The sequence below is a fragment of the Camelina sativa genome, chromosome 14, assembly GCF_030686135.1.
Source record: "Camelina sativa cultivar CO46 ecotype springtype chromosome 14, ASM3068613v1".
Taxonomy (NCBI): Eukaryota; Viridiplantae; Streptophyta; class Magnoliopsida; order Brassicales; family Brassicaceae; genus Camelina; species Camelina sativa.
Window position 1 is genome coordinate 7611513 of NC_141893.1, and position 25521 is coordinate 7637033.

The following is a 25521-nucleotide window of genomic DNA, read 5'->3' on the forward strand; positions in this document are numbered from 1 at the left end:
TGTTTTTGTGTTGATCCAAACATATATATTTTCAATGGTTTTGGAAAGATAGGATTTAGCAATGATATGGTATAAACAAGTGAACTTCGAAAACTCGAAAAATCAACTCAGCGGTTAAAATATAAGTCATAAGCATTGTGTTCACGAAGCAAAATGTAAATCTATCCAACTCTTGCTCTCATCTTTCACAAGAAGTCAACAACTGTTAACATGCAAGTGATTAAAAGCAGATAGAGACTCTAATTGGTAACACATTTTTAAGACTTTAAAACTATTTAAAGCATTGACATCTACTTTTTTACCAATCATACTTTTTTGCTTTTAATTTTTACCAATCTACTTTTTTTTACCAACCAAGAGAGAAAATGTTATAGACCGGTTCTATTTGAGTTTAAGGTGTTTTCGTATTTTAAGGAAACGAAACTAAATTAATTTGTTCTTTGAATTTGAGTTTCATTTAATTAGGTTTGAACCGGTTGATGTAAGAAAATGGTAGAATCAAAACTGGGCGATTAAGATCACCAAAATAAATAGACAGTAACTATTTGTTGTTTCTTAAGCGAAAGCAAAGATGTTCTTCTCAGAAGTGATCATTCTCTTTGCGGAAGAAAAGCCAACGATCCTTTCCAGCTGCAATTAACATCACATCACATAAGAACACTTGCCATTACAACTTAGATATTATATCATTACTCTTTGTACCTAGTTTGAGTTAAGCTAATCTAGCCTTAAAACAAATCTTAAGTGTGTATTTTAAGGAACCATCAGGAAACTACTGCAAATGAGAATTGTTTAAGTACCTCCAGCAGATCAAAACGAGAAAAAAGTGCAGTGGACATCATGTCATGTGGTCCTTCTTCAAGCATGTTCATTATCTGCAGTTAAAGCTAAAATGATGAGATCCGACTGTATTTCTCCTGATAAGACTTGTGACGCAATTAATAAATTCGACTAAGATGCTCTTACCTGAGGGTAAAACTCCTTCCTCTCTGGAAGAGAATATAAGATTAAGTTCTTTATACCACGGATCTGAAACCCGAGAAACAATCATACATCAGCCATATTGGTCAATGGTCAGTATACTAATTTCATCATAGAACCTAATAAAAGATCATATCTGAAATTAATTTAAGAAGAAGAAAAAAAAATAACCTGGTATCTCCGATAAAAGTATGCTCTCTCAGTGTAAAGCATGATCTTTCGGCTCCCTACAAAAAACCGTTCTCGTGCGCGGGATATGTCGGCATTTTTTGCATATCTGGAAAACAGTAAGTCACGTTTGACTACCTTCCAATGAAAGAAAACCAGATAACAGAGAAGCAGCAACTTTAAAACAGGAAAAATGAACTTACTCTCCAAGAAGACAGAAAGAGGCATTCTGCGACTTCAAAAAGTTTCTAAGCCTGACGAACTCGAAGTAAGAATGGATAAAGATCATTACTCCTCCCTGCAAGTATGTTTGGAATACAACAATCAAGCTCCCAAATTTACGTGATGAAAATAAGGTCTTTCTCTGACCAACTTTGTTGTTATCTATCTATGTTTTTTTTGGCAACTTAAAGTATGGGCAACAAAAAATAGTTGAGCCTTGGAAGGTGGGAGTACCTGAACAGAATCTTTAATTTTTGGAAATATCTGTAATCAAAAGAAGAACGGAATCAGTAAATATTGTGTTTAGCATTAAACATAAATTAAAAAGGTATAATATGTGCAATGACCCTACTTACAATGGTATACGAACAAAGAAATGCAACAATGCACAAAATCATCCTTCACATATTTTATTCATGAAAATCTAGTTACTACATAGGCGGAGCCACAAAACAAATTAGAAAATGGACCTTCTTGGTGAAATGTTCAAGACGTGCATCGTCGACTTGGGTTACAGAGTCTGCATCAAATCTTTCAAAAACCTGGAACACACACAGAGAAATAAGATGTCTAAGACTTTAATTGTGTAAGCAAGATATGTTTTTATACCTGACGGACAGGGAGCAACACTTTCTGAAGAACACCCTTGTATTCACACGCCAGCTTCATCTGCATAGATTCAACCAAAAGCATTATGGGACAGTTTTAATTAAACCTTAAAACGAAAGAATAGTCAACTAAAAATCTGCAATATTAGTATGCGGAACATATAATAAATTAAATTTAAATCACAGTAATAATCATTTAGCCTAGCCATCCGATCAATCATCTAATCCTCTCACAACACTAACAACAAAAAAAGGACAACCAAAATGCAAATAATATATTAGAGATAATATGCTGAAAAATGAATGCCCACCTTTCCTTTATAGTTCAAGCAACGGCGATTGAATAGAGAATTGATCTCTGTAACGAAATATAATTTGGGTTAGTACGAGTTTGGAAACTCCACCATAAATAAGGAAATATAGGATAAACGAAGAACAAATAAAATTTTCACATAGGTGAAAACAAGAGGGCAGATCAACACCTGGGGTTGAATAAGAACTTAGAATTATTGACTGCCGAAAGAACTGTGCATGTCCATCCAGATACCTAAACATAAGAAGATTCTTTTAGAAATTCTGACATAGATGGGTTGCTAGACAAATTAGAAAAAAAGAGCTGTGAGTCCGTTGAACTACGTACAACGGCCGAATTCGCATGACATTGGTACCGTGTTGTTTTGATGGTAATTTATTTAAGTGGTCTACGACTGTGGCAAGGAACGACCAATTCTGAAACATTATAAAAGAGCATATAAGAAATAGACTCATAATATCCTATCTTCGAAACCCATAAACTCACCCCACAACCTACCTGCATAGATATTATGTCTGCATGATCGATAACCAAAACCTATCCACATGTCCACGAAAGAGATATTAGCAAGTTCAAGAAGGAGATGCAGAATAAAAATTCAAATATTTGCAACCACAAGCAGTAATAGACCAGGTTTAAGAGATAAAGCAATAGTAGACTAATGTAACCGAACTTCATTGTCATTGACATCAACAGTCAGCTATCTATTAAATATATCCTCTGCAATGATTAACACAAGCACCTCTATGGAGGAAAGATAATCAACATCCCGTTCCTTGTTTTCTTCTGCTTGACCAATGGCCTAACAAGAGTGAAATTAATTAGAGATATAATCAAGACGATTTGCATAACTGAATCATCTTACGAAAGGATAGACAAGGCTGCCTACCATCTGTAACTTAAGAGGCGAAGCAATAATAATGTCTGAGGAATAGAAATCACCATACAGCCTAATGCTCTTTCTGGAATTGACAATAGGATTCAAATCTCAGCACAACGACCAAATTAGATACCAAAAAGCATGCACTGCAACTTTATAGAGGATGTATGCTAAAGATATACCTTGTATGCTTAATGCCTAACATAAACTCATCATCGTTGTTAGTCGCACCAAAAAGAGCTTGCCAATCAGAAGGTTTTGAAGACTTTTGTTTTATTGGTTTTCCATTTTTTGATGTATTATCTTCCTCATCACCGTCATCAGTACCCTCTTCACATCCAAACTCATCATTAAACCGGTCAAGGTGTTCTACATTAACCTGAAACCAATGAATGATACAGAGGGTATTAGGCGACCAAGACATTATCAGCAACATAGACAGTATAAATGCAGAAAACCTCTACATTCGCCCCATACGTCGGAAGAAAAAACACACACGCACACACACACTATTCTTTCGAAATCATTTAATACTATGAAACTAGAGAATTTGATCATCCACGTAGTAAATGCAACACAGTTACACAGTCGATGCCAATTGAAAAACTGATGACAGAATTTCATAAATTTATATACCCTTAGAGATTCTGGAGTTAGTTGTATGAGCCTCTTAACAACGCGAAAGGCGATGCTCCTCAATGGTAATAGAATCAGTACCTGGAATACAATAAACGTAAGACCAATTGTCAAATTAGAGCTACAACAGATTTAAACGCATTAGACATTTGCAAAAGAAAAGCAGAAGGGTCACCTTTGGACGAGTAAATCCTTGGTCCAGAAATCCATCATCAGAGAGAACTTCCTCTTCAGAGGTCTCTCGATGCTTGCCTATTTTACTGTCATTCTTCTTCACAAGATCTCTAGTTTTAAAGATGTGATTCAACTGCATAAGACAAACTACTTCAATGAATCCTGAAGAAATGCTACGTGAAATGAAACCTCATAAATTATCTTAGAAAAAGGAATAAAAGTGTGCACGCACAGAATGCATAAGGTACGCGTCCATGGCACTTGAGTCTTCTTCAGAGCCTCTATCGTAAAAGGGTCTCTTGTTAGAATGTAATATATCCAGATAGCTGTTGCCTACAAAATCAAAAACAATAATCAGAGACAGAGCCATAAAAGAAACACGAAGAACTTTACGTGATTTCTAGAATCTCATACGTACAAATGGAGAAGAACTTTCTCCTTTTCGATGAGTCAAAATCTTTGCCTCCAGACTTCTTGTATAATTGAAGCCAATGCTTATATAGCTTAGGCTTGAGGCCGTAAGTTGCATCAATCTGAATACCCTGCAAAATACAAAAGTTAGTGCTACTGAGAACTACTAGGTTTGGAGGCAGATTTTGCAAATATGTTTTTTCTGTGGCGAAGGTTTTATAGAATACATACATCAAGGAAATTTTCATGCGTTCCTTTCCATTTGCAATTTGGCATGTCAAAGGCAGGTGATTCCCATTTAAATTTCCACTTACCTTTTGGTAAAGTTTCCACTTCTTCACTGGATAATTTGTGGTTAAGGTGTTCACTAAATGCGCTGAGAAACAAATGTATGAAAAAAAAAACTGTATTATATTAACGAGCATGTCAAACTGTACACAAAATTTTACAGGAACAACCATCTGAATAAAATTTACCTAATAGATGAAGAAGCATCTACAAAGGATTGGCCATTGGTGGTAGTCAACTCATGCTCCTCATCCGTTTCACAGTCGTCAGAAGACTCTTCCTCGCTCTGACTATCATTGTTTCCCTGCGTAATGTCCTCAGAAAGACCTTTGAGAGTTTTCTGACCATCCCCTTTAAGAAAGACAAAGAGAACCCTAGTTGAAATCAAAAGGCTGAAAAATAAGCAAATATTGCAAGAAAAGTTAAGAACCAAAAAAGGGGAGAGATGAGTAACTACGAATGAGTTGAAACAACAATCAAGTTTACAGGAGTATGCAAAGGCTCAGCGTGATAGAAATAACAGATAATTTCCAATACTAGATAAGGAAAAACTTTACCTTGAATGTCATCATCCTCTCCATCAGTAGAGCTTAAATCGTCAAGGCCACTGTTTTCCTCATCTTCTTCGTCATCGTCTCCTTCTGAATCGCTTTTACCCTCCTCCTCTCTCTGCCTGTGAAAACATTCGGAGAATCATTATCTCCCTCGCAACCAATAAATATACAATCTTCAACAGAGGAAGAAGAATGTAGAATCAAAATGCTATGATTCACAGAGTTCAGCCTACCAGTTCACATGCATATAACAGTAGGAACAATTGGAGCTAATTTAAAACAAACGAAATAATAGAAAGTACCTTCTTTTGTTCATATCAGCAACAACCTTGTTAGATGAACCGAGAGATGCCAGCAAATTATCGTACTGTGTCGGCTCTCTGTAAACGATTGGTTCCGATTCAGTCTCAATGGAGTTGGACTCTTCTTCAGCTGAATCTAACGATACAATTACCCCCCCCCCCCACAAAAAAAAAAAAAAAGCGAGTTTTTCTTAAATTTGAAATCACTTGCAGAGAAACAACAAACTAAGAGAGAGAGCTTAACAACAAACCTGAATCCTCCTCTACTGAATGATTTGAAACAACCTCCTTAGCACCACGTTTGTGCTTCTTAGCATCCCGTTTCTTATCAAATTTCTCTTGTGACTTATGCCTCTTCAGCACTTTGGTCGAGTTTGGAGCCATCTTCTAGTAGCAGAGAAAGTGATTACAGAGGGGAGATGTGTCTGGGGTGAGCCGCTCTTTTCAATTAAAAAAAAAAAAAAAGGTTTTAGGGTTTATTCGATACTTTACGTTTTCGTCTTGACGACACTTTGGTCTGATTTTGATAAACCCTGAGAAAACTACTCCTGATTCCTGATTCTGTCGATAGAGAAAAGAACCCAAGAGATTAAAATTAATTTTAATTTTTTTTAACAAATGGTTTTTGCCCTTTTTTTTTATTTGTCGTCTCATATTGTTAAAAACAGAAACTGAAAAGGCCAAAGGCCCAAAACAAAATAGAAGCCCACCTTCAGTTTATCACTCTCATCATCAGTTTATCACTATCATCATTCATCATCATCATCATCGTGATACCATCAACATCAATACATCTCTCTATACAACCACTGTTATCATACAATCATCATCATACTCAACTGTTTATTGTTTAATAAAATAATATGTCGCAGTATTTCAAGTTGGAGGAGTGGTCAGTGGTGTGTGTGGGCTTAAAACGAGCCATGTTCAATTGTTCATTGTTCAATAATGCAAGGAAAAATAACTCGGCAAGTCTCATCTCTTTCTGGTCTGGCCTTTCATGGCTTTTTGCATTTTTCTCCTCGTTCTCTTGTTGTTAGATATTACAGTCCCTCATCTGGCACCTTCTCACTAGGCTTCACCGATCTTTTCACTTTATAATTTGGGACAATGCCAACGTGGCCTGTTCTTGGCAGTTGGCTCCCGTGGCACCTTTCACCTCGTCGTTTTGTAACTAGACACTCTTATTTTTAATCTTTATTGTGGTTTTTCTCACGTCGTTTTATGAGTGTGTTATTACTTTTGTTTCCTAATAACACTTTATCTTATAGATAAATACATCAATCACGATTAATAAGCCAATCCAATAAAATTTACAATATAATTTCGATAAAATATAAAATGACGATAACATGTTGACCTTAATAACAAATCAGCTTCCAAATTACATAATATAAATATTTAAACAGAGAGTGCAAAGAAATTTAACTAATTATGTTTGGAAATGAACTCTAACATGTAGAAAACTTTGGCTAATCATCAGAATAGTCAGTACTCATGTGGATGTGTTCCGAACAATTGGTTTCAAAAATAGTGTGTTTATAGTGTGTCCCAAATTTTTAGCTATACTTAATGACTTAATGTATCCCATATTTCACAAATATTTATATACATGCAAGAAGCTTAGTTCTTTCTCTTTTTTGGACATTAGCACTTACACCTACTTTCTCTTTAACTTCTTACAATTAGACCTACTTTTAACTCTTTCTATACTTTTGCAACATTTTTAGCTTAGGTGTCTTTTTTTTGGTACAAAACTGCCCTGGAACCAAAGAGAGAATCCAGTAAGTGAGTAGAATTGTTTGTCTCCCCCTTTTTTATCTCTCTTTTTTTTCTCTCTTTTTTTTTATCTTCATTATCATTTATTTAGTTATTATCAAAAAAATTATATATTTATTTACACAAAAGATTATAATTACATTTTGTCTACATTTTAAGATGCATTTTGCTATATTTTAGGTAAATAAATTGTATACTATCCAATTTTAGCTGAATATTTGTTTGACGATAAATAGATGGTAAATTGTGGATACTTACTTATGTTTGAACATTTTAAAATAATATAAAAACCTAATTAATTAAAAAATTTATGGTTTGGTAAATTAGTCATGTATAACTAATTTTTTATATAAATTACTATATTATATTATAAGACTTTAAGAATATCTTTTACATGAACTGAACATAAATACAAAGTTTGTAAGAAGACATTGTAGGTTAGAGAGCTTCTCTCAACTATTGGAGTTGGCTGTCACAAGTATTGCTTCAAAAGCATTTGTGGATACTTATTTTTGGATAGTTAATTAGTTTATTAAATTCATAATTTGAGTATGTAATGTGGTTGGTTGGATGTGGTTTTGTGGATTCACGGACATTGAATCCACAAAAACCTAAATCTTTAAGCCTAACACACTAAATACTAGACACAAAATGTAAAAGTCTAACCATGTATCTTAAAAGGTGAACAATAATGCACTAACTCTACATGGATTTCAAGTTACTATCCACATGTGTAACTTGTATCCACGAATTGTAATACTATCCACATGATCATGGTTGTATTGATTTGATGATGTCGTTGTAACTTTATCCACGAATTGTTATAGTATCCACATGACCATGTGTTACTTGTATCCACGAATTGTAATAGTATCCACATCAAGCATAGACACATCTTATAGTATCAAACAAGAGTTTCAAAGGGTGTCTATATGGAAACATATTTATTGATCAGGGTTATAGTACAATTTTTTAGATTGAAAAGTATGTTAGAATACAATTTTTTTAGATAGAAAATTTAGTTAAATAAAATTTTCAATTCCAAAACTATTTATTTAATTTAGTTTGGACTTTAAAAATTGTTGATTTGGCTATAAATACCATTTAATTATATTTGATTTAGATTTAACTCATAAATTACTTTAATTTTTGTGAAAACAAAAATGGGGACAAAAATTGAAATATGCAAACAGTGTTTATTTCCAAGTTATATTTAATATATATATATATTAATTAAAATGAAAAACAAATGTTGAAGAAATGATTACCAAGAAAAAGAAAAGAGAGAGAGAAAAAAATGAGAAAGAAATAGAAAAAGTAAAGATAAATTGAATAGGGAGTTAGTTTCTAAAAAAATTGAAAACCATCTAGTTGGGAAGAAGGGTTAGAAGGAGTGAGGGGTAAAATGTAATTAAACTTGAGAAAAGTATATGAATAGTAAAAAGTAGGTGTAATGATGAATACTTTTGTAGAAAGTAGGTGTGGGTGCAAAATTTCCTTTTTTTTTTTTAGATTAAACTTTATATAGTATAAAACCTCTCAGTTGTACAGCTTTTCTCTTCACATATCAGACAAAACACATCACACTAGCAGCAAAAATAAGCTCTCTCCCATATAACACAAAAGAGAAAGGCATAAACAATATATATTATGACAACATACGGCACCAATCCGACGGCGCCTAACGACTTAGCCCCCAAACTCGAGTACATCACCCGCGGCAACAACCAACACAACGTAAGATCCGGCCTTGCCACACGCCGCCCTTGGAAGCAAATGCTCGACCTCCGTTCCTTCAACTTCCCACGCAAACTAGCCACCGTGATCTCCAGAGTCAGAGCCAACACCGTCTATTTCCAGACCAACTACACCATAGTGGTCCTCTTCTCCGTGTTCCTCAGTCTGATTTGGAACCCCTTCTCCCTCCTAATCCTACTCGCCCTGCTAGGTGCGTGGCTCTTTCTCTACTTCCTCCGTGATGAACCGCTCGCTGTATTCGACCGCGACATCGACCACCGTATTGTACTTATCTTCATGTCCGTTCTCACTCTCTCGATCCTTTTCTTGACCGACGCTAAGCTCAATATCGCGGTAGCCATCGTGGCCGGTACGGCGGCTGTGTTGTCTCACGCAGCTGTTAGGAAAACTGAAGATTTGTATCACCAAAACGACGAAGAAACCAGTCTTTTAAACCCCTAAGAAAATGATCGTCATTTGTTAGATTATTTCGCATTATGAGCATGATTGTTTAATTATGAGCATTTAGTTACGTATGTTACGTTATGACCTTATATGATGACTACATATTATAACATGGAATCGTAAAAGTGTAAAACCCAACAAAACTATAATCACGTACGTAAACGGAGTCGTATGATGTTAAAGAATAGAACTAACATAACAAAACAATCGTACCGACTATTCGTAAAAGTTTTTTTTAGTAGATTAAGAATTTTCGTCACACTAAAACTTATGTCAAGATTTATCGATTTTCTCTGTAAGACTGTTACCTAGTTTAATTAAGCAGGGTAGATTCAACTCTGGGTGACTGTAACCTACTTTAGGTCATTAGTCTAGTTTGATTTTGATGTAGTGAAAATGTGTATTTAAGCAGGGTAGATTCAACTCTGGTCTGGTTTAAAGCTAACAGAGTGTAACTAGGCGAGGCGATCTTGGAATTGAACTGTTCTAAAAGCTTGATCTTTTGGATGTGGACCACTGTATACCACCAATTTTCACGGTTCAACGTTTTGAAAACGAACATTCTTTCTTATTCAAAACATTTATCTAAATATCGTATAGGTGTACGAAAAAAATAAACTCAAGTTTTAAGTATTTTATATATTTATTGTGCGGAAACTGTTTAGCTCTAGCGTTTTGGCTACTGAATCATAGTAATGTTAAGATATTCCACACTTGAAAAACACAAGTTAAACACAAGCTTTCGGAAGGCCTTTTAGGCTTCCGAAGTAAATCTCTCTTACAACAGAGTCCAAAATAATTCACCCTACGTACGTGCATGAACCATTCAACTTTAGGCATCTTTTACATATATTTTTCATCGATTGCATAAAGAATATGTATATATATTTTCGAAAAAAAAAAGAAAAAAAAATCTTCAACTCCTTTTTCTTTGCATATCAGTTACTTGACCAAATTAAGAGGAACCTGAAGAGCAAGAGGCACCATAGGTTCATGAACAATGCCGACAGATATCTTGCAAATATCAGAACTCAACATCTTCTCCTCATCTTCTTCTTCCTCCGATGATATAACCTCGTTGATTATTTCCATCAATATCCTCTCCATATCTTCTCCGTCGGTCCAGTCTCTAACCGTAGCCTTAACCAACATGGGATTTTGACTAATCAAATCCCAAACCGGGAAATTCTTCCTCGGCATCATGTAATCTTCAGCTTTGAGTCCAAGACTCGGACAGTAATCACCAGCACCATCTCCAAGATATATCATCTTCATCTTCTTCCCTTCTTTAGTTAGAGAAGCTTGAATCCTCTCAATTATCAAACCCTATATAAATGAAAATATATTAATTTAGCACCGGAAACAAATTGACTCAGCGTACATGACATGTCTTGATCATAACAGAATCAAAGATAACATATTTTACATGACAATTGGCACGATCACTTTTTTTTGTTTTCTTCCTTTCTCAAATATCAAAATACAGAAAATAATCATAGATTTGAACTAATCAAATCAAATCTCTATATATAAGAAATTATTAATGGAAATATAGTGTAACAGTACCTTGCACATGTTAGGAGGGCAACGAGTGCAATCATGGGGAGATTTGGTGAAGTCATGGTAAGGAGAGATTATTAATCTACCTTGATCATCTACAACTCCTGGATTTGTGTTGATCTCAGAGAAAAACTCTCTAATCCCGAGATGTTCAATGATCGTTTCAATGAATAACGTGTTAGCATCGCTCACTATTCTCAGCTCGCACCTAATTAATGTCGGATGACGCATAATTCAGTACCGTGAGTCTTTTCTTGAACCATAGAAAGAAGATTAAGATATAATGAATGTTTACCCTAAAGCATGAGCTGCTTTGATGGCAGGGATGACACGAGGATGAATAGGGATTCTTCTCAGGACTTGTTTGATCTCTTCAATGGTTTTGCCATGATCATGAAGCTCCTTCATCATACGATCCTGTTATGTAATAAGAGAATTTTCGATGAACAAAGAATATTAATAAACGATTCGAGAAAACGAAACAGAGTAAGTAATTAGGAGTTTAATTTAAGATGGATGAACAAACCATGAGAGAGTTCCAAGGCATTGTTGGAAGAAGCTGGTTGAACAAATCAGTGAAGCCAAGTTCATCGACGACCCAGTTATCACTGTCTACATCGATGATTGTCTTGTCGAAATCGAAGACGATCACAATATTGTTCTTCTTAGCCATCATATTATATGATCTGAGAAATTTTCTATTGGTGGTTTTATTTCGATCTCTGTGTTTGTGATTATGGATTGAGGAGTGGTAAAACGAGATGTATATATATATGAGTGGGGAAGGTGAAGAGGAGAGAGACGTACAGGTATATTTCTTGGAAGATGCCATTGGAATATTACTTACCTTCAGACTCAAGGTTAATGAGAATCCTAATCTGATATGATACGCTGTTTATTTTTAACCGTCGGATCTGATAAGTGTCAAATCATTGAATTGAATAAGTAAGCTAATCCGACGGGTGTTGACGTCTCTTGGTTTCATTTTATGGGTATTTTTTTATTTTTAGTTTGGCTTTGTTAAGGTTTTTATTTAGTGGGATTTAGGCAGTTGAGAAGACACGGGAAGAAAATGAGATCAAAGAATATTCCACCTATTCATCCGTTTTCTTTTTATTTAAAGGTAAAATAAATTTTGTTAGCCAAAAAAATAGGATTATTTTCTTTTAAGACTCAACCGAAATAAATAAATTCTGCAATGAAAATATTGTTTATTCATTTGTTGTAAGAAGTAGTTTTGGTTTATATCAAAATAATTAAAAAAATTCTGATATTGATGCCAAATTGGAATAGAAATATGAATGTGCATGGGATAGGATTAGTTGCTTTATCGATTAGGTCACACACTTTAGCAATAAAGTTAAAACCAGGAAATTTAACCTCAAACATTGGATCAATAATAGTATTATTGGAATTCCATCGGAAGGCACTAGCGAGTAGCGAGGAAGGTTGGGAGGAATCTTGAGCGGCAAATCTAAGCAAAAAAGAATATTCTTGGGGTTAAGGATCGTCATCTTTTCTTGGGTGGCCACATCTTTCAATAATCGTCTGTATTATATTTCTTCTATAACAATTAAAAAGGTATTCTAACCAAACAAGTCTCAACATGACAACAAAACAATGTGTGTGTAATCCTATATCTCTATAGGATAATACATTTTTATATCGGACGTTATCAGTAGATCCGCATAAAAAAAAAAAGGTTTCTTTCATTCCTCTTCCTAATGTCTTTAGAACATTAGTATAAGTAGGGCTAAGTATAAGGATATAGAAAAAAGGAATATAATATATACTATACTTTTCGTTATAGATATGTAGCACCACGAACATCCATTACAGGGATGACTCATTTCACTCCATCCACTTAGTTTAATGGTTTCATTTTCTTAAGCAGAAACCCAATAAATTACGTGTGTTGCTCTCTACACTTGTTTGAGGTAGGCATTTATATATTTATCACATCCTTTATATCTAAACCACTACTAGTCGATGATAACACTCTAGTTACTTGCTACACAAAGCGCATTGCAAAGTGTATTCGATGATAACTGAATTGAGGAGATAGCTCCTTTCTTTTATTGTGGGTAAAAAGTTAAAAATCACAAAAGGGGTGTCCGAAAGATACAATTGAAAAATAGACAAGTAGCAAAAGCCATATGTGGTGTTCAAGAAGAAGAAGATATGACAAAAGAATCAATAAACAAATTTGAAGCACATCCCTCCCAATGGTCTCATACTAAAAAAAAATCCCACACACCATATGCTGTTTCTTAAAAATAAGAAGAAAAAAAGAGAGTAATAGAATCGAAACTAAAAAAATTAAAATAAAAGTATCCTTCTGCAACCCAAAAAAAGACAACCTAAGTAGGAGGGGTGGTTCGGATATTTCAGACATTACCCTTCTGTTAAGAAAAGGTCTCTTCTTCTTTTCTTTCCCAACCCAACAATTTACCTTCTAACACTCCTGAAAAGATTACTGTTGCTTCTTTCGTGGACTCCATTGCAGTGACTGGTCAGGCTTTGGTCTTTGGTCACAGCATAATTCTGTTACTACTACACCTTTTCTGGTTACATCATGACTTTGGTAGTTAAAAGAGAGAGAGAGATAGAAAGAGAAAGGGGGAAGAGAGAGCCTGAAAAAGGTGAAAGTTAAATTGGAGCAAGCTGGTTCCATGTTTTTGTCTTCTCTCTTTCTCTCCCCAAATCATGCATAGTACATGTACAAGCTGTTTGCTGCTGCACAAGCAATTGAGTTTTCTGTTGGGTGCCAAGCCATATGAAGCAACTTAGTTGTGAAATCATATGCGTTCCCATTCGCCTCTGTTCCGGGACTCTCTGATCCTGCGTCCAAAACACAAGTTTTTACTCCACAAGAAAACAGTAAAAGTTGAAAAAGATCTTGCAGTTACTGCGACTACTAACCTCGTCTAACCACGCGTGTCATACTGCCAATAGATCTGGAAGGTCTTGCAGGTGTCTGGATTTGCCTCCTAAATTATAGACCATTGATGCAAAAAATTTGCAATTGATCAATACATACTTCTATGAGTTAAGGTTAACCATCAATGTTCTCTGTTTCCTGATTTACCTCATCGGGTTTTTGCTAGCTTCCAAAGTTGCAGCTTCAGTACTTCCTTGAGACGCTCCAAATACGCGGAATAAATTGCTGGTTCATTCGAAAATTAAGCTTAATAAAATTGGCCAGTTGTTCTTCTCTTATACAAGATAGAAAAGTATAATAATGACCAGAAGACAAGCAACAAACCTGTAGGAACCTGTTGCTACCCTCAATCCATCGCCACTCAGACAACACTCGAATTTATCAAAGATGGAGTCATTTTCATATAGATCGCATAGCTGCAACCGGGTGAAACATAATTTGGTTAGTTTCCAAGACAGAATCATCAAATAAGAGAAGCCATAGAAAAAAAGCTCTTACCCTTGGTCTCAGATGTTCATGAACCTGGTAAGATGCGACTGGACCAGAATCCATGTTTATGTCCCACAGCTGAAACGTCGAAAAGGGCAGAAGATATTAGAAAGAAGAATAGACCTATATTGGCACACAATCAGAAAACTATACACATGGGAACCCGATGATTTCAAACCTTGAGCGTCATGTAATCGCGACTAAGTATGTATCTCCCATCCTTTGAAAATTTAATATCTGAAATTGACGCAATTATCTCTGTGAAAAACGATCTTGACCCAGGTGCTTCTGGTTCTTCAAATCTGTGATATGAAGCAACAATGGTCAGTGGTCTGAAACTTTACCCTAATAATCTTCAATTCCAAGTCCTTTCTGACAAAGATTAGAGGAAGATTGGAAATTAACCTACTTATTACTTAGAACTGTACACGAGTTAAATACATATCAAAACCTGCTCATGTCCGGAAAAAGACTACCCTTTTCGATAAAGGCTAAGGAGAACAATACTTACAATTTCGTATGAGAATCACACAGAGCTGATTGCCGCATATCAATCAAACGGATGGAGCCTTTTGAACTACTATATGCGAGCATGTTACAATGGATAGGATGAAACTCAGCTGATGTAATTACCTCTGCAGGGACCATGTATCATTTAGAAGCATGCTTAACAACCAGTAAAAGTGAAAGAAACACATTCAAAGCAAGGAGGTTCTTGCCATATGATTCAATGTTAAGACCATAAAAAATAACTTCTAACAGAATAAGGAAAATAGCATTACCAGTTAGGTCTTCCATGTTTGTGGGCTTAACATCAACAATATTGAAACTCTGGTTGCTGATTTCCAAATTCCAGAGATTTACTCGCAGATCATCAGCCGAAATAAAGGTTTCTCCATCACTATAAAATTTGGGGAATGATACATTATTGAAGGAACAAAAAAATGCATACATGCTGAAAGGTATATATGTCCAAGTTGTGAAATTTAGGATCAAAAAAATTGTCAAAGAGAACTGTAGCACGAATAGACATGTTAAATAAAATTGTAAAAAATATGTTAGATATTTTTATTGTTTCCTGAGATGGAAAGATAAAGGAGAAAGGCAACATATACGTGTTAAAGAAACATCAAAAGTAGAACATAAACCAGAGGGAAAACGATTACCTGCTATTTGAGATTGAATTAATATGGTAATCATGAGCATGAGCATACACTCTTCGGCATCTAGCCACAAGGTTGGTCTCCTGGCTAGTAACCTAAATATGCAGAAAGCCCCATTATTTCAAGCAAGGTACTAATTGACTAATGCATGACACTAAGTTGGTACTGAGTTTTGGTTACGACAAAAGGAACAAGGCCACAAGTAAATTCCCTACGTTTCACAACTCAAGTAGCAGGATCAATAACATGACGAAAATATCCACAATTTCCAGTAAAATAGTGTACAGGCTTAATATCTATATGCATTTAGTTTCCAGAATCCTGAAACTAAAACTCACTTCAATTGACACCCAATAGAAAAGGAAAAATATATTGCATCGAGTACAACTACCACAGGCAAACGCAGAGATGGAATGCCTCCTGGCGGGAAAGAAAAGTCATTGCTCAGGTAGCCATGTGCTTTATCGGCAGGCAATCCATTAGCAACTAATTGAGGAGGGCTACTTGAGCTTTCTGCTTTCGATGGATCAATATTCATTTCAGAAATTTTCTTGATCTTCTTCTCTTGTACCTGTTTGATCCCAAATGAGTCAAATTATAAGAGTAAAAAAACAAAAATTATTTCTCTCGCTTGCATGGAGTCTTGAAAGCATAAATTAGCAGTTTCTAGACCATTTTCCTACATGACACCATATATATTACTACACTGTAAAGCATATGAAACAAGATCGCAAAAATTAACTTAGACAGAAAGGAATTGCTATAAATGGCCTATATTTTTGTAGTCATCTGATATAAAAGTCCATCTAGATGTCGCACCTTCCAATATTTGATGGTTTTATCGTTTGTGGAAAGCAGAAACAATGCACCATTTGCTGGCTGACACCATCTAATTTTGTTGATTTTCTCCTCTATCTCCAAACTCTTGAGATAGTCAAACTGAAACAGATTGAAGAGCAAGCTTATAGAGTAGCACAAGGAACAAAATTTACTCGTAAGTAAAATATGGTGAAGTTATAATGTACCTCTGGTTCATGACTCTGAAATTCTGTTTTATATCGAAACTCAGGATGCCTGACTGCGTAATCTGTCTGCTCAAGATCTCTCCTGGACCCTCCATGCTGGAAAGTAACAATGCACAATAATGCATTTCAGCATAAAACATTTTTTGAAAGACGATTGATATAAATCCTGCAGAAGAAAAAAGAAACTCACATCTCTAGTATCTGTCCTCTCAAAAAGAACTACTCGGCCCCCACGGTCACCAGTTGCAAGATGGTCTCCACTTTTATCAAATTCGATGGCTGAAATGATATCAACTGCGGAAGAAAATTGTGCAAACAGAAATCGTTACATCAGAAGTCACCACTAAATACGAGAAGCTAAAAACATAATAGCCTTGAAATGCCGCTAGTCCTAGTATATACTTCTCCATAACATAGAGAACATAAACCGATAAAGAAGACTACATACACTAACATGAGAGCAGTTTAATTTATCTCATATGGGAAGTATCTCTGAAGACAACCTAGTGACATCATCAGACTCCCGGAAGTCACATCAGGCAGAAGAGAGCAGATATAGACTAACTCAATATTACAAAATCCAATTCATGAACCGAAAATGCATGACCACTGATAACACTTGACACTTGTCGCTCAAAAACACAATTCCTCATGTGATTTTCTTAGCTGTTTTTTTTAAGAGTTGAGAAAGCATTCTACCAGTGGATACAGTATCCATGGCTATGTGCATTGAACAGACAAAAGCTTCAAGCTAGATTACCCTCAAATCTCAACTTAAACACTATCATTACCATATAAGATGATTCAAATCAACAAATGAGCTGAAAACTTGTACAAAAGTGAGAGCATCCAACTTCACAAGAGTCACTTAAAGGAACGGAGATGCTCTGATATCAAAATACCCTAGAATCCAAATGTCACAGAACTTAGAAACCCTACTAAACAGTGCAATCAAAGTCACAGTTAGAGGAATAAATAATACTCACTAATCCCTATCATCCAAATCAGATCCAAACCACAAATCAAACCCTTAACTCCTCAAGGATCTAATAAAAAAAAAAAAGAGAAGCAAACTCATCACCCCCCCCCCCCCCCGAATATATAATAATTGGCAATCTATTAAGGCGTAGACAATAATTACCTTCCTGGACTTCTTCTCCGGCGGTTCGCTCGCCGAAGACCTGAGAGAATCGCCAGTCTAAAGACGGAGGAGGACCACTAGTAGCGGCGGAGGAAGAGGCAACGTCACCACCGTTCATTTTATCTTCTCGAGTTATATAATCCAACAGAGAGGAAGGAATTAAGAAAAAAAAAAAAAAGCCGAGCTTGAAATCTGAGCTTGGAACTTTCAATCGCCGAATCGAATCGAAGATCGCGACATCACCATAACCAAATCCCTTGATTCACATTCCATTCCATAGTTTTATTCATGGATTTTTTTTTTTTTTTTTCCTTCTCGCGATTGAAGAAGCAACTTGATCGATGATTATATTTCTCTCTCTCTCTCTAGAAAAAATGGAATTTTTGATATCTCTCTGTAGAAAATGGAGGAACGATAGAAGAAAAAAAAAAACGCCTTCACCTTTTTCTCTCTCTAAAAGGACAAAACTGTAATTACAACTTTTTTTATTTTTATTTTTGGGTACCTTGGAGACCAAAATGAAGGAACAAATCATATAAGTTAATGTCTAAATAATACTATAATGTTTTTGTCCTGATTCTAAAGTATTTGTTAGAGATACAAGCGGTGATGTTTTTTATTAGACCGGTAAAATATCAGTGGACGGTGACATATGTATCCGCATTCCATTGGTCAATGGTGGAGGTGCCACTGTTATGTGATGGGGGCAAATGTATAAATATAATTAGTACTACTTAAATCATTATTATTTTTTCCCCAAATTACAGTATCATTCCATTGCACATTGTTTTTCTTTCTGCAAGAACAATATTATAAAAATTTCACTTAAAACAAAATTAGTTTTCTCACAGTTAATTTTCCATATTTTAGACTATTTTCAACCCAACTTTTTGGTTTTATTTTTGGGGGTCAAAAATTAACTCTTGAGATTACCCAAGCGGTAGAAAAAAGATTAAACCAGTACAAACCACAATAATTTTATCAATTTTTGGTTGGTTAACATAATTGAAACTACAAAGAAAGTAAAAAAAGTGTGTAATTTAATAAACTAAACCGGATATAACCGAATAATTGAACCAGACAGTCCAATTCGATATTATAGGAAAGAAGAAGCTTCCTCGTTTAAAAAGTAAGTAGTCAAATCAAATCACTTCCTGCGGAAGAAACACGCGCTTCAGAGAGAGAGAAAGAGCTTATCCCAAATTCGAAAGAACCCTAAATTATTCCGATCTGCTAATTTCTGCCGATTGATCAAAGAATCGATTATTTTTGGAAAAGGGATCGATATGGGTAATACGGACAAGCTGATGAACCAAATCTTTGAATTGAAATTTACGTCAAAGTCTCTGCAGAGGCAATCGAGGAAGTGCGAGAAAGAGGAGAAGTCGGAGAAGCTCAAGGTGAAGAAAGCCATTGAGAAAGGTAACATGGATGGTGCTCGGATCTATGCCGAGAACGCTATTCGCAAGCGCAGCGAGCAGATGAACTACCTTCGCCTCTCCTCTCGCTTGGACGCTGTTGTTGCTCGCCTTGATACTCAGGCTAAGATGGCCACCATCACCAAATCTATGACTAACATTGTCAAATCCCTCGAATCTTCTCTTGCCACCGGTATTTTCACAAATTCGTACTTCCCATTATATAATCTCTTCTCTTTGATCCAATTTACTTACATTTTTGTTGCTCTTAGCATTATTATAGTATGGATTGAAAAATTATGCCTTTATGGTTTGGTTTTGATGGAATAGCTTGAATTGAAGTAGTGTGTGTGTGGTTACAGAGATTGCTCTCTTTTTGTTAAGTTTAGTATGGAGGGAGAAGAAAATAGACTGAGTGATTACATTGTCCTGTAGCAACTCAGATTTTCAGCTTCTGATATGTTGGTCTTTGCAACAGGCAACTTACAGAAGATGTCAGAGACAATGGACTCGTTTGAGAAACAGTTTGTGAACATGGAAGTTCAAGCTGAGTTCATGGAGAACGCAATGGCTGGCTCTACTTCATTGTCGACTCCAGAGGGAGAAGTTAACAGCTTGATGCAGCAAGTAGCGGATGATTACGGTCTTGAAGTTTCTGTTGGACTGCCTCAGCCTGCTGGTCATGCCATTCCTACCAAGACTGAAGAGAAAGTTGAGGAGGATGATTTATCCAGGAGACTCGCCGAGCTTAAAGCCAGAGGGTAATTTAACGAACCTAACAAACAAACAAAATGTGTTTGGAATCTACTTCTATCAACATGTTGATACTATTAATCCCTGAACGTGATGGGAATGTTTGTGTATATCGCTCACTCTGGAATATGTTTTTGTTTATATAAACACTTGAGTGTGCTTTTACACAGATATTAGAGCATAGCATGTTTTGCTTCTACATTACTACCTGATCTAGACATCATATATACTACTTCACAGTTCACACATCAGTTTTTTTCCTGCATTTCTGCTTTTGTTGCAAGAACAGGAATTACTTCATCGGATATTGAACACTTGATGCTTTAGCACTAGAAATTTCATTAACTACTTGATGTTTCAGATCGACTGAAGAACCCACACAAGTGTTGATTACCTTTGATGATCTTTCTGGTAGTACTGTCACCAATATTTCTAGGTCCATAAAAGGATTTTGATATCAAGTTATGATTGTCAGATAGAGGATGGAAGAGCATTTGAGGGGGTTGGGGATGCCAGAAGTGAAAAGAAGCCCACTCAGAGTTTCTGCGATAATGCTAGAAGGTCCTTTTTGCAGAGTTTTTATACTGGTTCTTGAATGTTATGTAGTTTGCGTTTAGATTTATTAATGGTGTTTGCGGTATTCTAGGTTTGTGGTTGAACGGATGGTGCTGCAGACAGCAGCTTGGTGGGATGGGAAGAGGATTTGTAAGTTGAGGTATCAGTATCATCTGATTGGCGTAGTCGAACCATTCAAGGTCGTTGTTATTTTATCTATTTCTTTATACGCACTTGTATCAACTAAATTTTGTGTATATTATTAATACTTTAATAGTGATGTGGAAAAATAGAAAAGTGCGAATCTATATTTTCTGCAAAAAAAAACAACAATTATGAAGGGGTTAAAGATGCTTTCAGAAACTCCATCATTTTAGTGGGAGAATCACACAAAAGATTGGTCGTCAATTGTTTTCGTTTATTAATAAGGATGCACATGATGATGATTATTAACATACTTATTAACATACTATAATAATATAGACGATAAAAAAACATAAGTAGACGACAATGTACATATTTTAGTGTAAAGATTATATCAACAATTACAATTATATTAACAGTTATATTTTCACGTGTTAAAATTATTTGATTACAACACATAGATTTAAAAAATAAAATCGGTCACCAAATTTCAACTTTTTTAAAAATAGATATAAATAATTATATGAATTGCTTATTTTAATATGATATTTTTTTATGGAGACAATGATGCACCTAGACAAAATCGCCATACTCCGGGTGCATGTGCATCTCATTTTATATACTTCTTACCAAACAACAATTTAACAACGTATCTCTCATGTAATTTTTGGTAGTTTAGGCTTAGTATTCATTTTGACTGCAATGTAAAAAAAGATTAATCTAAAATTTATCAATCACCTCTAGTGATAAGCTCTCTATTTAATAACCAACCACTTTAGCCCTTCTTCACACACTTACAAACTCACCCGTAAACAGAGTAAAACAAAAAAAACAGAATCATGGCAATTTCATCTTCGTGTTCATCCGTCAAAGCCGTCAACACACGGTGGACCTCTCCGTCGCCGTCGTCTTCTTCTAGACTCTCCCTCCTCCCTACCTCCATCCACCGCCGCTACGCAACTAACGTCAAGTTAACGGCAACAAGCGCCGCCTTTAAAACCGTAGAGCAAACGACGTTAACAGAGGATAGCAAATTCTCCTCCGCCGGATCTGATTCTGATCAAGACATTCCGACGCTTCCAAAGCCGAGGATCCTCGTCGCCGAGAAACTCGGAGAAGCCGGGGTGAATCTTCTCCGGGACTTCGGCGACGTTGACTGCTCTTACGAGCTTTCCCCTGAGGATCTGAAGAAGAAAGTGGCGGAGAGTGACGCTCTGATCGTGAGAAGCGGAACTAAAGTGACGAGGGAAGTGTTTGAGGCGGCGAAGGGGAGGTTGAAAGTGGTGGGAAGAGCCGGAGTTGGGATTGACAATGTTGATCTGCAGGCTGCAACGGAGCACGGATGTTTGGTTGTTAATGCTCCCACAGCTAATACGGTGGCTGCCGCTGAACATGGAATAGCTTTGCTTGCTTCTATGGCACGTAACGTCGCTCTGGCCGACGCTTCTATTAAAGCCGGTATGTTCCTGCATACAAAGTCTTGATTTAGCCATTTTTATTATGTTTTAATGACATTGAGACATTGATTGACACTTTGTACCTAGCAAGATCTAGATTTATTTCTTTTATTAATTTGAAGCTAGCTTATATACACTGACTTCATCACGAGTTGAAGTACCGGTCCCGGAAAAGAAACTAATCTAACATGTTTTAGGTAATTCGTTAATATTTAATATATACTAGTATGAAATAATTTCATACTTGGTTTTTGGTCATCAGATCTTGTCATCTTTGAGAGAGCCATGGTCCATTTGAATTATTACAATTGAGTGGCGTTGGTCTAGATTTGTAATTATTGTTCAATAGAAATTGGAGTTACGCAATAATTGTAGAGATAGAAGTGGCAATTTTGTCACTGTAGAACTGAAAAGTCATATTAGCAGTAGAAATTAAATTTGTTTACGTAAGTAAGAAACAAAAATATCCAAACGTGACTATTCTCTTCTCACGATCGTATGTATTTGTATAATTTCTAGTTTTTTTAAAAAACAGATAAATCATATTCCTCTCCAAGTAAGATGGGAAAAAAAAAAAAACAAACGCCAAAACAAAATAAACTTGTCAAAGTAAAAAATGGTCCCCATATTTGTACTGTCTGCAAGAAAATAAAGTTTGGGGCCTGCCACTAGAAATATTACTTTCCTCCGAGTCATTCATCAGTTACCAACCACTTTGCACAACTTAATTATTGGAGTCTCCTTCCTAAACTCACGAATTTATACTAATTTGACGCGCCACACAACTCTCATGAGCTCCACCCATTCTGGAAACTGGAATTTCATGACAACTAAAACTTTTTATTATTACAGTATTTTTAATCACCCTTAATTGATTCGGTGTGTAGGAGCAACTTGACTAACAGAAGAATTACAATAATACAGAGTTTGTAGGATATTTTTAATACACAAAATACAAGTGGGTCATTTTAATATAATGATGCATTATATAATTTATATAATTGATAAGACTCAATTATTTGTTTCCGGGTAACTGTTAAGGTGGAATAGTCAGTCAAAACATCAATACACGATCGAGACATAAAGTGTAGAAAATGAAAAATGTGACTATTTCTTCTAAGTAATTATTTTAAATGTTTTAAAAATAATTGAGTTCTTCTGTAAGTCTAGTGTAATCATTTTGAGTTGACTCCTCCTTCGAGTTTGCAGGAAAATGGGAGAGGAGCAAGTACGTCGGCGTATCACTCGTCGGAAAAACCTTGGCCGTGATGGGTTTCGGTAAAGTCGGGACTGAGGTGGCGAGACGAGCCAAAGGTTTAGGCATGAACGTCATCTCGCACGACCCTTACGCGCCAGCTGACAGAGCCAGAGCTCTCGGTGTCGATCTTGTCTCCTTCGACCAAGCTATTTCCACCGCCGATTTCGTGTCTTTGCACATGCCTTTAACTCCGGCCACGAAGAAAGTCTTCAACGACGAAACCTTCTCTAAGATGAAGAAAGGTGTTCGTCTCGTTAATGTCGCTAGAGGCGGTGTTATCGATGAGGATGCTCTCGTTAGAGCTCTCGATGCTGGAATCGTTGCTCAGGCAGCATTAGATGTGTTCTGTGAGGAACCACCGTCGAAAGACAGTAAACTAATTCAACATGAAAATGTTACTGTCACACCTCATCTCGGAGCTAGCACAAAAGAAGCTCAGGTATCACTTCTTGATCTTCTTGATGTTACTTAATTCGTCTCTCTATGCCAACAACTGTTCGAGTTTATGAGATGAATGGTTCTTGATCTTTATAGGAAGGTGTAGCCATTGAGATAGCAGAGGCGGTTGCAGGGGCATTGAAAGGAGAGTTATCAGCTACTGCAGTCAATGCTCCAATGGTGGCTCCTGAGGTCTTGTCTGAGTTGACTCCTTACATTGTCTTAGCTGAGAAGATCGGGAGGTTAGCTGTTCAGTTAGCATCTGGAGGTAAAGGAGTACAGTCCATCAGGGTTGTGTATCGGTCAGCTCGTGACCGAGATGATTTGGACACTAGGCTACTCCGTGCGATGATCACAAAGGGAATCATTGAACCGATCTCAGATTCATATGTCAACCTGGTGAATGCTGATTTCATAGCTAAGCAGAAGGGTCTGCGTATCAGTGAGGAACGAATGGTGGTTGATTCATCACCAGAGTACCCTATTGATTCTATCCAAGTTCAGATTCTGAATGTGGAGTCGAATTTTGCTGGTGCTGTCTCTGAATCTGGAGATATAAGTATCGAAGGGAAGGTGAAGTACGGAGTTCCGCATTTAACTTGCGTGGGATCATTTGCTGTGGATGTGAGCCTTGAAGGGAATCTGATACTGTGCAGGCAAGTGGATCAACCAGGGATGATTGGACAGGTTGGTAACATACTTGGGGAACAAAACGTGAATGTGAATTTCATGAGTGTTGGAAGAACAGTTGTGAGGAAACAAGCTATAATGGCGATAGGAGTTGATGAAGAACCAAACAACAAAACACTCGAGAGGATTGGAGGCGTCTCTGCTATTGCAGAGTTTGTGTTTCTGAAACTATAAAGTTTGAGATGGAATTGCAGTGAGAATAAAACTGTGACCCGGATTAATTAGGTTTGTTTATCCAGTGGTTAAGCTGTAGAGAATCTGTGGCAGTGTGAGTGAGTGTGAGTCTCTTAATTGGTACTTTTTACATTGGTGTTGATTTGCTTGCTTATGGTATGTAATGTTTTTTTTGGCTAAAGTCGTGTTTCTCTTGTTTCTTGATGTCAAAGAAATGAGTGTGTGTTAGGGAACCTGAAATCTTAGGGTTTAGTTGGCCCTTGTGAACTTCAGAACTTGTGACTAAAATGTGTAATTTGCAAACCTCATTGTAATCTAATGTGAAAATCCATTGAAGTCAGTTTCATTTTTCAACATCCTCTTAAAAAGAATCATACAACAATAAAAACTAGAAAGAAAACTGATATTAGAAGACAGAAACAATAAGGACCACTCTCTAAATCCTTTGATGTACATCACATTTTATCTGTCAAGCTATAAATAAATCGACTCTAGCTAGTATAATCATATAGGGTTTGGTGATGGAAACATGCGTATAGAAGTTTCTTCTTATTTAAGTTCATTTGGGACCTACAAAGCTGACGACCAACCAGTACTTAAAAATAGAACGGAGAGAATATGATTATTTTCAAAATGCAACTTGTTAGAGTGGACAAACGAATATCATTAGTTAAAGAATGTAATTATTCTCTTCGTTCGTTTGGGACTTTTTTGACTTCTTTAATGCCATATTGCCATGTGCCCAAATGGAATTAAGAATAAGAAATTACAAATATGTTATGGTGCACTGTGCACAT

General features: G+C 36.1%; 6 protein-coding genes across 16 annotated transcripts; 3 read left to right on the forward strand and 3 right to left on the reverse strand.

Moving 5' to 3' along the window:
* Nucleotides 1–432: 432 nt before the first annotated feature.
* On the reverse strand, nucleotides 433–6128 carry LOC104740467 (protein NUCLEOLAR FACTOR 1). Of its 7 annotated transcripts, none has more exons than XM_019235239.2 (25): nucleotides 6030–6128; nucleotides 5789–5924; nucleotides 5538–5673; nucleotides 5239–5354; nucleotides 4870–5032; nucleotides 4625–4769; nucleotides 4401–4524; nucleotides 4215–4315; nucleotides 3984–4115; nucleotides 3809–3889; nucleotides 3355–3551; nucleotides 3182–3254; nucleotides 3035–3094; nucleotides 2791–2829; nucleotides 2620–2708; nucleotides 2462–2526; nucleotides 2291–2337; nucleotides 1981–2040; nucleotides 1842–1913; nucleotides 1606–1635; nucleotides 1353–1447; nucleotides 1153–1258; nucleotides 967–1029; nucleotides 801–875; nucleotides 433–630 (listed from the first exon to the last, which is right to left on the reverse strand). In XM_019235239.2, exons 2-25 carry the CDS (start codon nucleotides 5919–5921, stop codon nucleotides 556–558), a joined length of 2277 nt encoding a protein of 758 aa, XP_019090784.1. In that variant the 5' UTR covers nucleotides 5922–5924; nucleotides 6030–6128; the 3' UTR covers nucleotides 433–555. The 7 variants fall into 7 exon arrangements, with proteins under 7 accessions (XP_019090784.1, XP_087339368.1, XP_087339370.1 ...); XM_087483242.1 differs by having other exon boundaries at nucleotides 5538–5667; nucleotides 6030–6127; XM_087483244.1 differs by having other exon boundaries at nucleotides 4708–4769; nucleotides 6030–6106.
* A 2767-nt stretch (nucleotides 6129–8895) lies between these two features.
* Nucleotides 8896–9635, forward strand: LOC104740468 (PRA1 family protein F1). The gene has a single exon (XM_010461075.2). It carries the CDS (start codon nucleotides 8967–8969, stop codon nucleotides 9513–9515), a length of 549 nt encoding a protein of 182 aa, XP_010459377.2. The 5' UTR covers nucleotides 8896–8966; the 3' UTR covers nucleotides 9516–9635.
* Nucleotides 9636–10208: 573 nt separating this feature from the next.
* On the reverse strand, nucleotides 10209–11905 carry LOC104740469 (inorganic pyrophosphatase 2). Its single transcript, XM_010461076.3, has 4 exons — nucleotides 11605–11905; nucleotides 11374–11495; nucleotides 11085–11286; nucleotides 10209–10844 (listed from the first exon to the last, which is right to left on the reverse strand). The coding sequence occupies exons 1-4, from the start codon at nucleotides 11752–11754 to the stop codon at nucleotides 10461–10463; spliced, it is 858 nt and encodes a 285-aa protein (XP_010459378.1). The 5' UTR covers nucleotides 11755–11905; the 3' UTR covers nucleotides 10209–10460.
* Nucleotides 11906–13120: 1215 nt separating this feature from the next.
* On the reverse strand, nucleotides 13121–18398 carry LOC104743361 (serine/threonine protein phosphatase 2A 55 kDa regulatory subunit B beta isoform). 2 transcript variants are annotated; one of them, XM_087483247.1, is made up of 14 exons: nucleotides 17838–18398; nucleotides 16887–16990; nucleotides 16697–16792; nucleotides 16491–16610; nucleotides 16063–16242; nucleotides 15675–15766; nucleotides 15291–15409; nucleotides 15020–15143; nucleotides 14687–14810; nucleotides 14518–14586; nucleotides 14344–14435; nucleotides 14167–14244; nucleotides 14001–14068; nucleotides 13121–13919 (listed from the first exon to the last, which is right to left on the reverse strand). In XM_087483247.1, exons 1-14 carry the CDS (start codon nucleotides 17953–17955, stop codon nucleotides 13783–13785), a joined length of 1521 nt encoding a protein of 506 aa, XP_087339373.1. In that variant the 5' UTR covers nucleotides 17956–18398; the 3' UTR covers nucleotides 13121–13782. The 2 variants fall into 2 exon arrangements, with proteins under 2 accessions (XP_087339373.1, XP_087339372.1); XM_087483246.1 differs by having other exon boundaries at nucleotides 16060–16242; nucleotides 17838–18370.
* A 539-nt stretch (nucleotides 18399–18937) lies between these two features.
* LOC104740470 (ESCRT-related protein CHMP1A) lies at nucleotides 18938–20860 on the forward strand. 4 transcript variants are annotated; one of them, XR_015579438.1, is made up of 4 exons: nucleotides 18938–19448; nucleotides 19734–20016; nucleotides 20484–20569; nucleotides 20655–20860. XR_015579438.1 is itself a non-coding variant. In XM_010461077.2 (2 exons), the coding sequence occupies exons 1-2, from the start codon at nucleotides 19124–19126 to the stop codon at nucleotides 20018–20020; spliced, it is 612 nt and encodes a 203-aa protein (XP_010459379.1). In that variant the 5' UTR covers nucleotides 18961–19123; the 3' UTR covers nucleotides 20021–20177. The 4 variants fall into 4 exon arrangements, 1 of the variants encoding a protein (XP_010459379.1); XR_015579439.1 differs by having other exon boundaries at nucleotides 18963–19448; nucleotides 20683–20860; XR_015579437.1 differs by having other exon boundaries at nucleotides 18963–19448; nucleotides 20488–20569.
* Nucleotides 20861–21278: 418 nt separating this feature from the next.
* On the forward strand, nucleotides 21279–25064 carry LOC104740471 (D-3-phosphoglycerate dehydrogenase 2, chloroplastic). The gene is made up of 3 exons (XM_010461078.3): nucleotides 21279–22165; nucleotides 23374–23861; nucleotides 23957–25064. The coding sequence occupies exons 1-3, from the start codon at nucleotides 21547–21549 to the stop codon at nucleotides 24722–24724; spliced, it is 1875 nt and encodes a 624-aa protein (XP_010459380.2). The 5' UTR covers nucleotides 21279–21546; the 3' UTR covers nucleotides 24725–25064.
* Nucleotides 25065–25521: the final 457 nt, after the last annotated feature.

Excerpts from the sequence above, each read along its gene's own strand:
- LOC104740468 (XM_010461075.2), top strand. The coding sequence starts at position 8,967 with ATGACAACATACGGCACCAATCCGACGGCGCCTAACGACTTAGCCCCC.
- LOC104740469 (XM_010461076.3), bottom strand. The coding sequence starts at position 11,754 with ATGATGGCTAAGAAGAACAATATTGTGATCGTCTTCGATTTCGACAAG. Across the intron at positions 11,496-11,604 it reads TGCCTTGGAACTCTCTCATG|GATCGTATGATGAAGGAGCT; the intron begins GTTTGTTCATCC and ends ATTACATAACAG. Across the intron at positions 10,845-11,084 it reads GCCCTCCTAACATGTGCAAG|GGTTTGATAATTGAGAGGAT; the intron begins GTACTGTTACAC and ends TCATTTATATAG.
- LOC104740471 (XM_010461078.3), top strand. The coding sequence starts at position 21,547 with ATGGCAATTTCATCTTCGTGTTCATCCGTCAAAGCCGTCAACACACGG. Across the intron at positions 22,166-23,373 it reads CGACGCTTCTATTAAAGCCG|GAAAATGGGAGAGGAGCAAG; the intron begins GTATGTTCCTGC and ends TCGAGTTTGCAG. Across the intron at positions 23,862-23,956 it reads CTAGCACAAAAGAAGCTCAG|GAAGGTGTAGCCATTGAGAT; the intron begins GTATCACTTCTT and ends TGATCTTTATAG.
- LOC104740467 (XM_019235239.2), bottom strand. The coding sequence starts at position 5,921 with ATGGCTCCAAACTCGACCAAAGTGCTGAAGAGGCATAAGTCACAAGAG. Across the intron at positions 5,674-5,788 it reads TTCAGTAGAGGAGGATTCAG|ATTCAGCTGAAGAAGAGTCC; the intron begins GTTTGTTGTTAA and ends TTGTATCGTTAG. Across the intron at positions 1,448-1,605 it reads AAATTAAAGATTCTGTTCAG|GGAGGAGTAATGATCTTTAT; the intron begins GTACTCCCACCT and ends ACATACTTGCAG.
- LOC104743361 (XM_087483246.1), bottom strand. The coding sequence starts at position 17,955 with ATGAACGGTGGTGACGTTGCCTCTTCCTCCGCCGCTACTAGTGGTCCT. Across the intron at positions 16,991-17,837 it reads CGGAGAAGAAGTCCAGGAAG|TTGATATCATTTCAGCCATC; the intron begins GTAATTATTGTC and ends TTTCTTCCGCAG. Across the intron at positions 14,587-14,686 it reads GCGATTACATGACGCTCAAG|CTGTGGGACATAAACATGGA; the intron begins GTTTGAAATCAT and ends TCGACGTTTCAG.
- LOC104740470 (XM_010461077.2), top strand. The coding sequence starts at position 19,124 with ATGGGTAATACGGACAAGCTGATGAACCAAATCTTTGAATTGAAATTT. Across the intron at positions 19,449-19,733 it reads CGAATCTTCTCTTGCCACCG|GCAACTTACAGAAGATGTCA; the intron begins GTATTTTCACAA and ends TCTTTGCAACAG.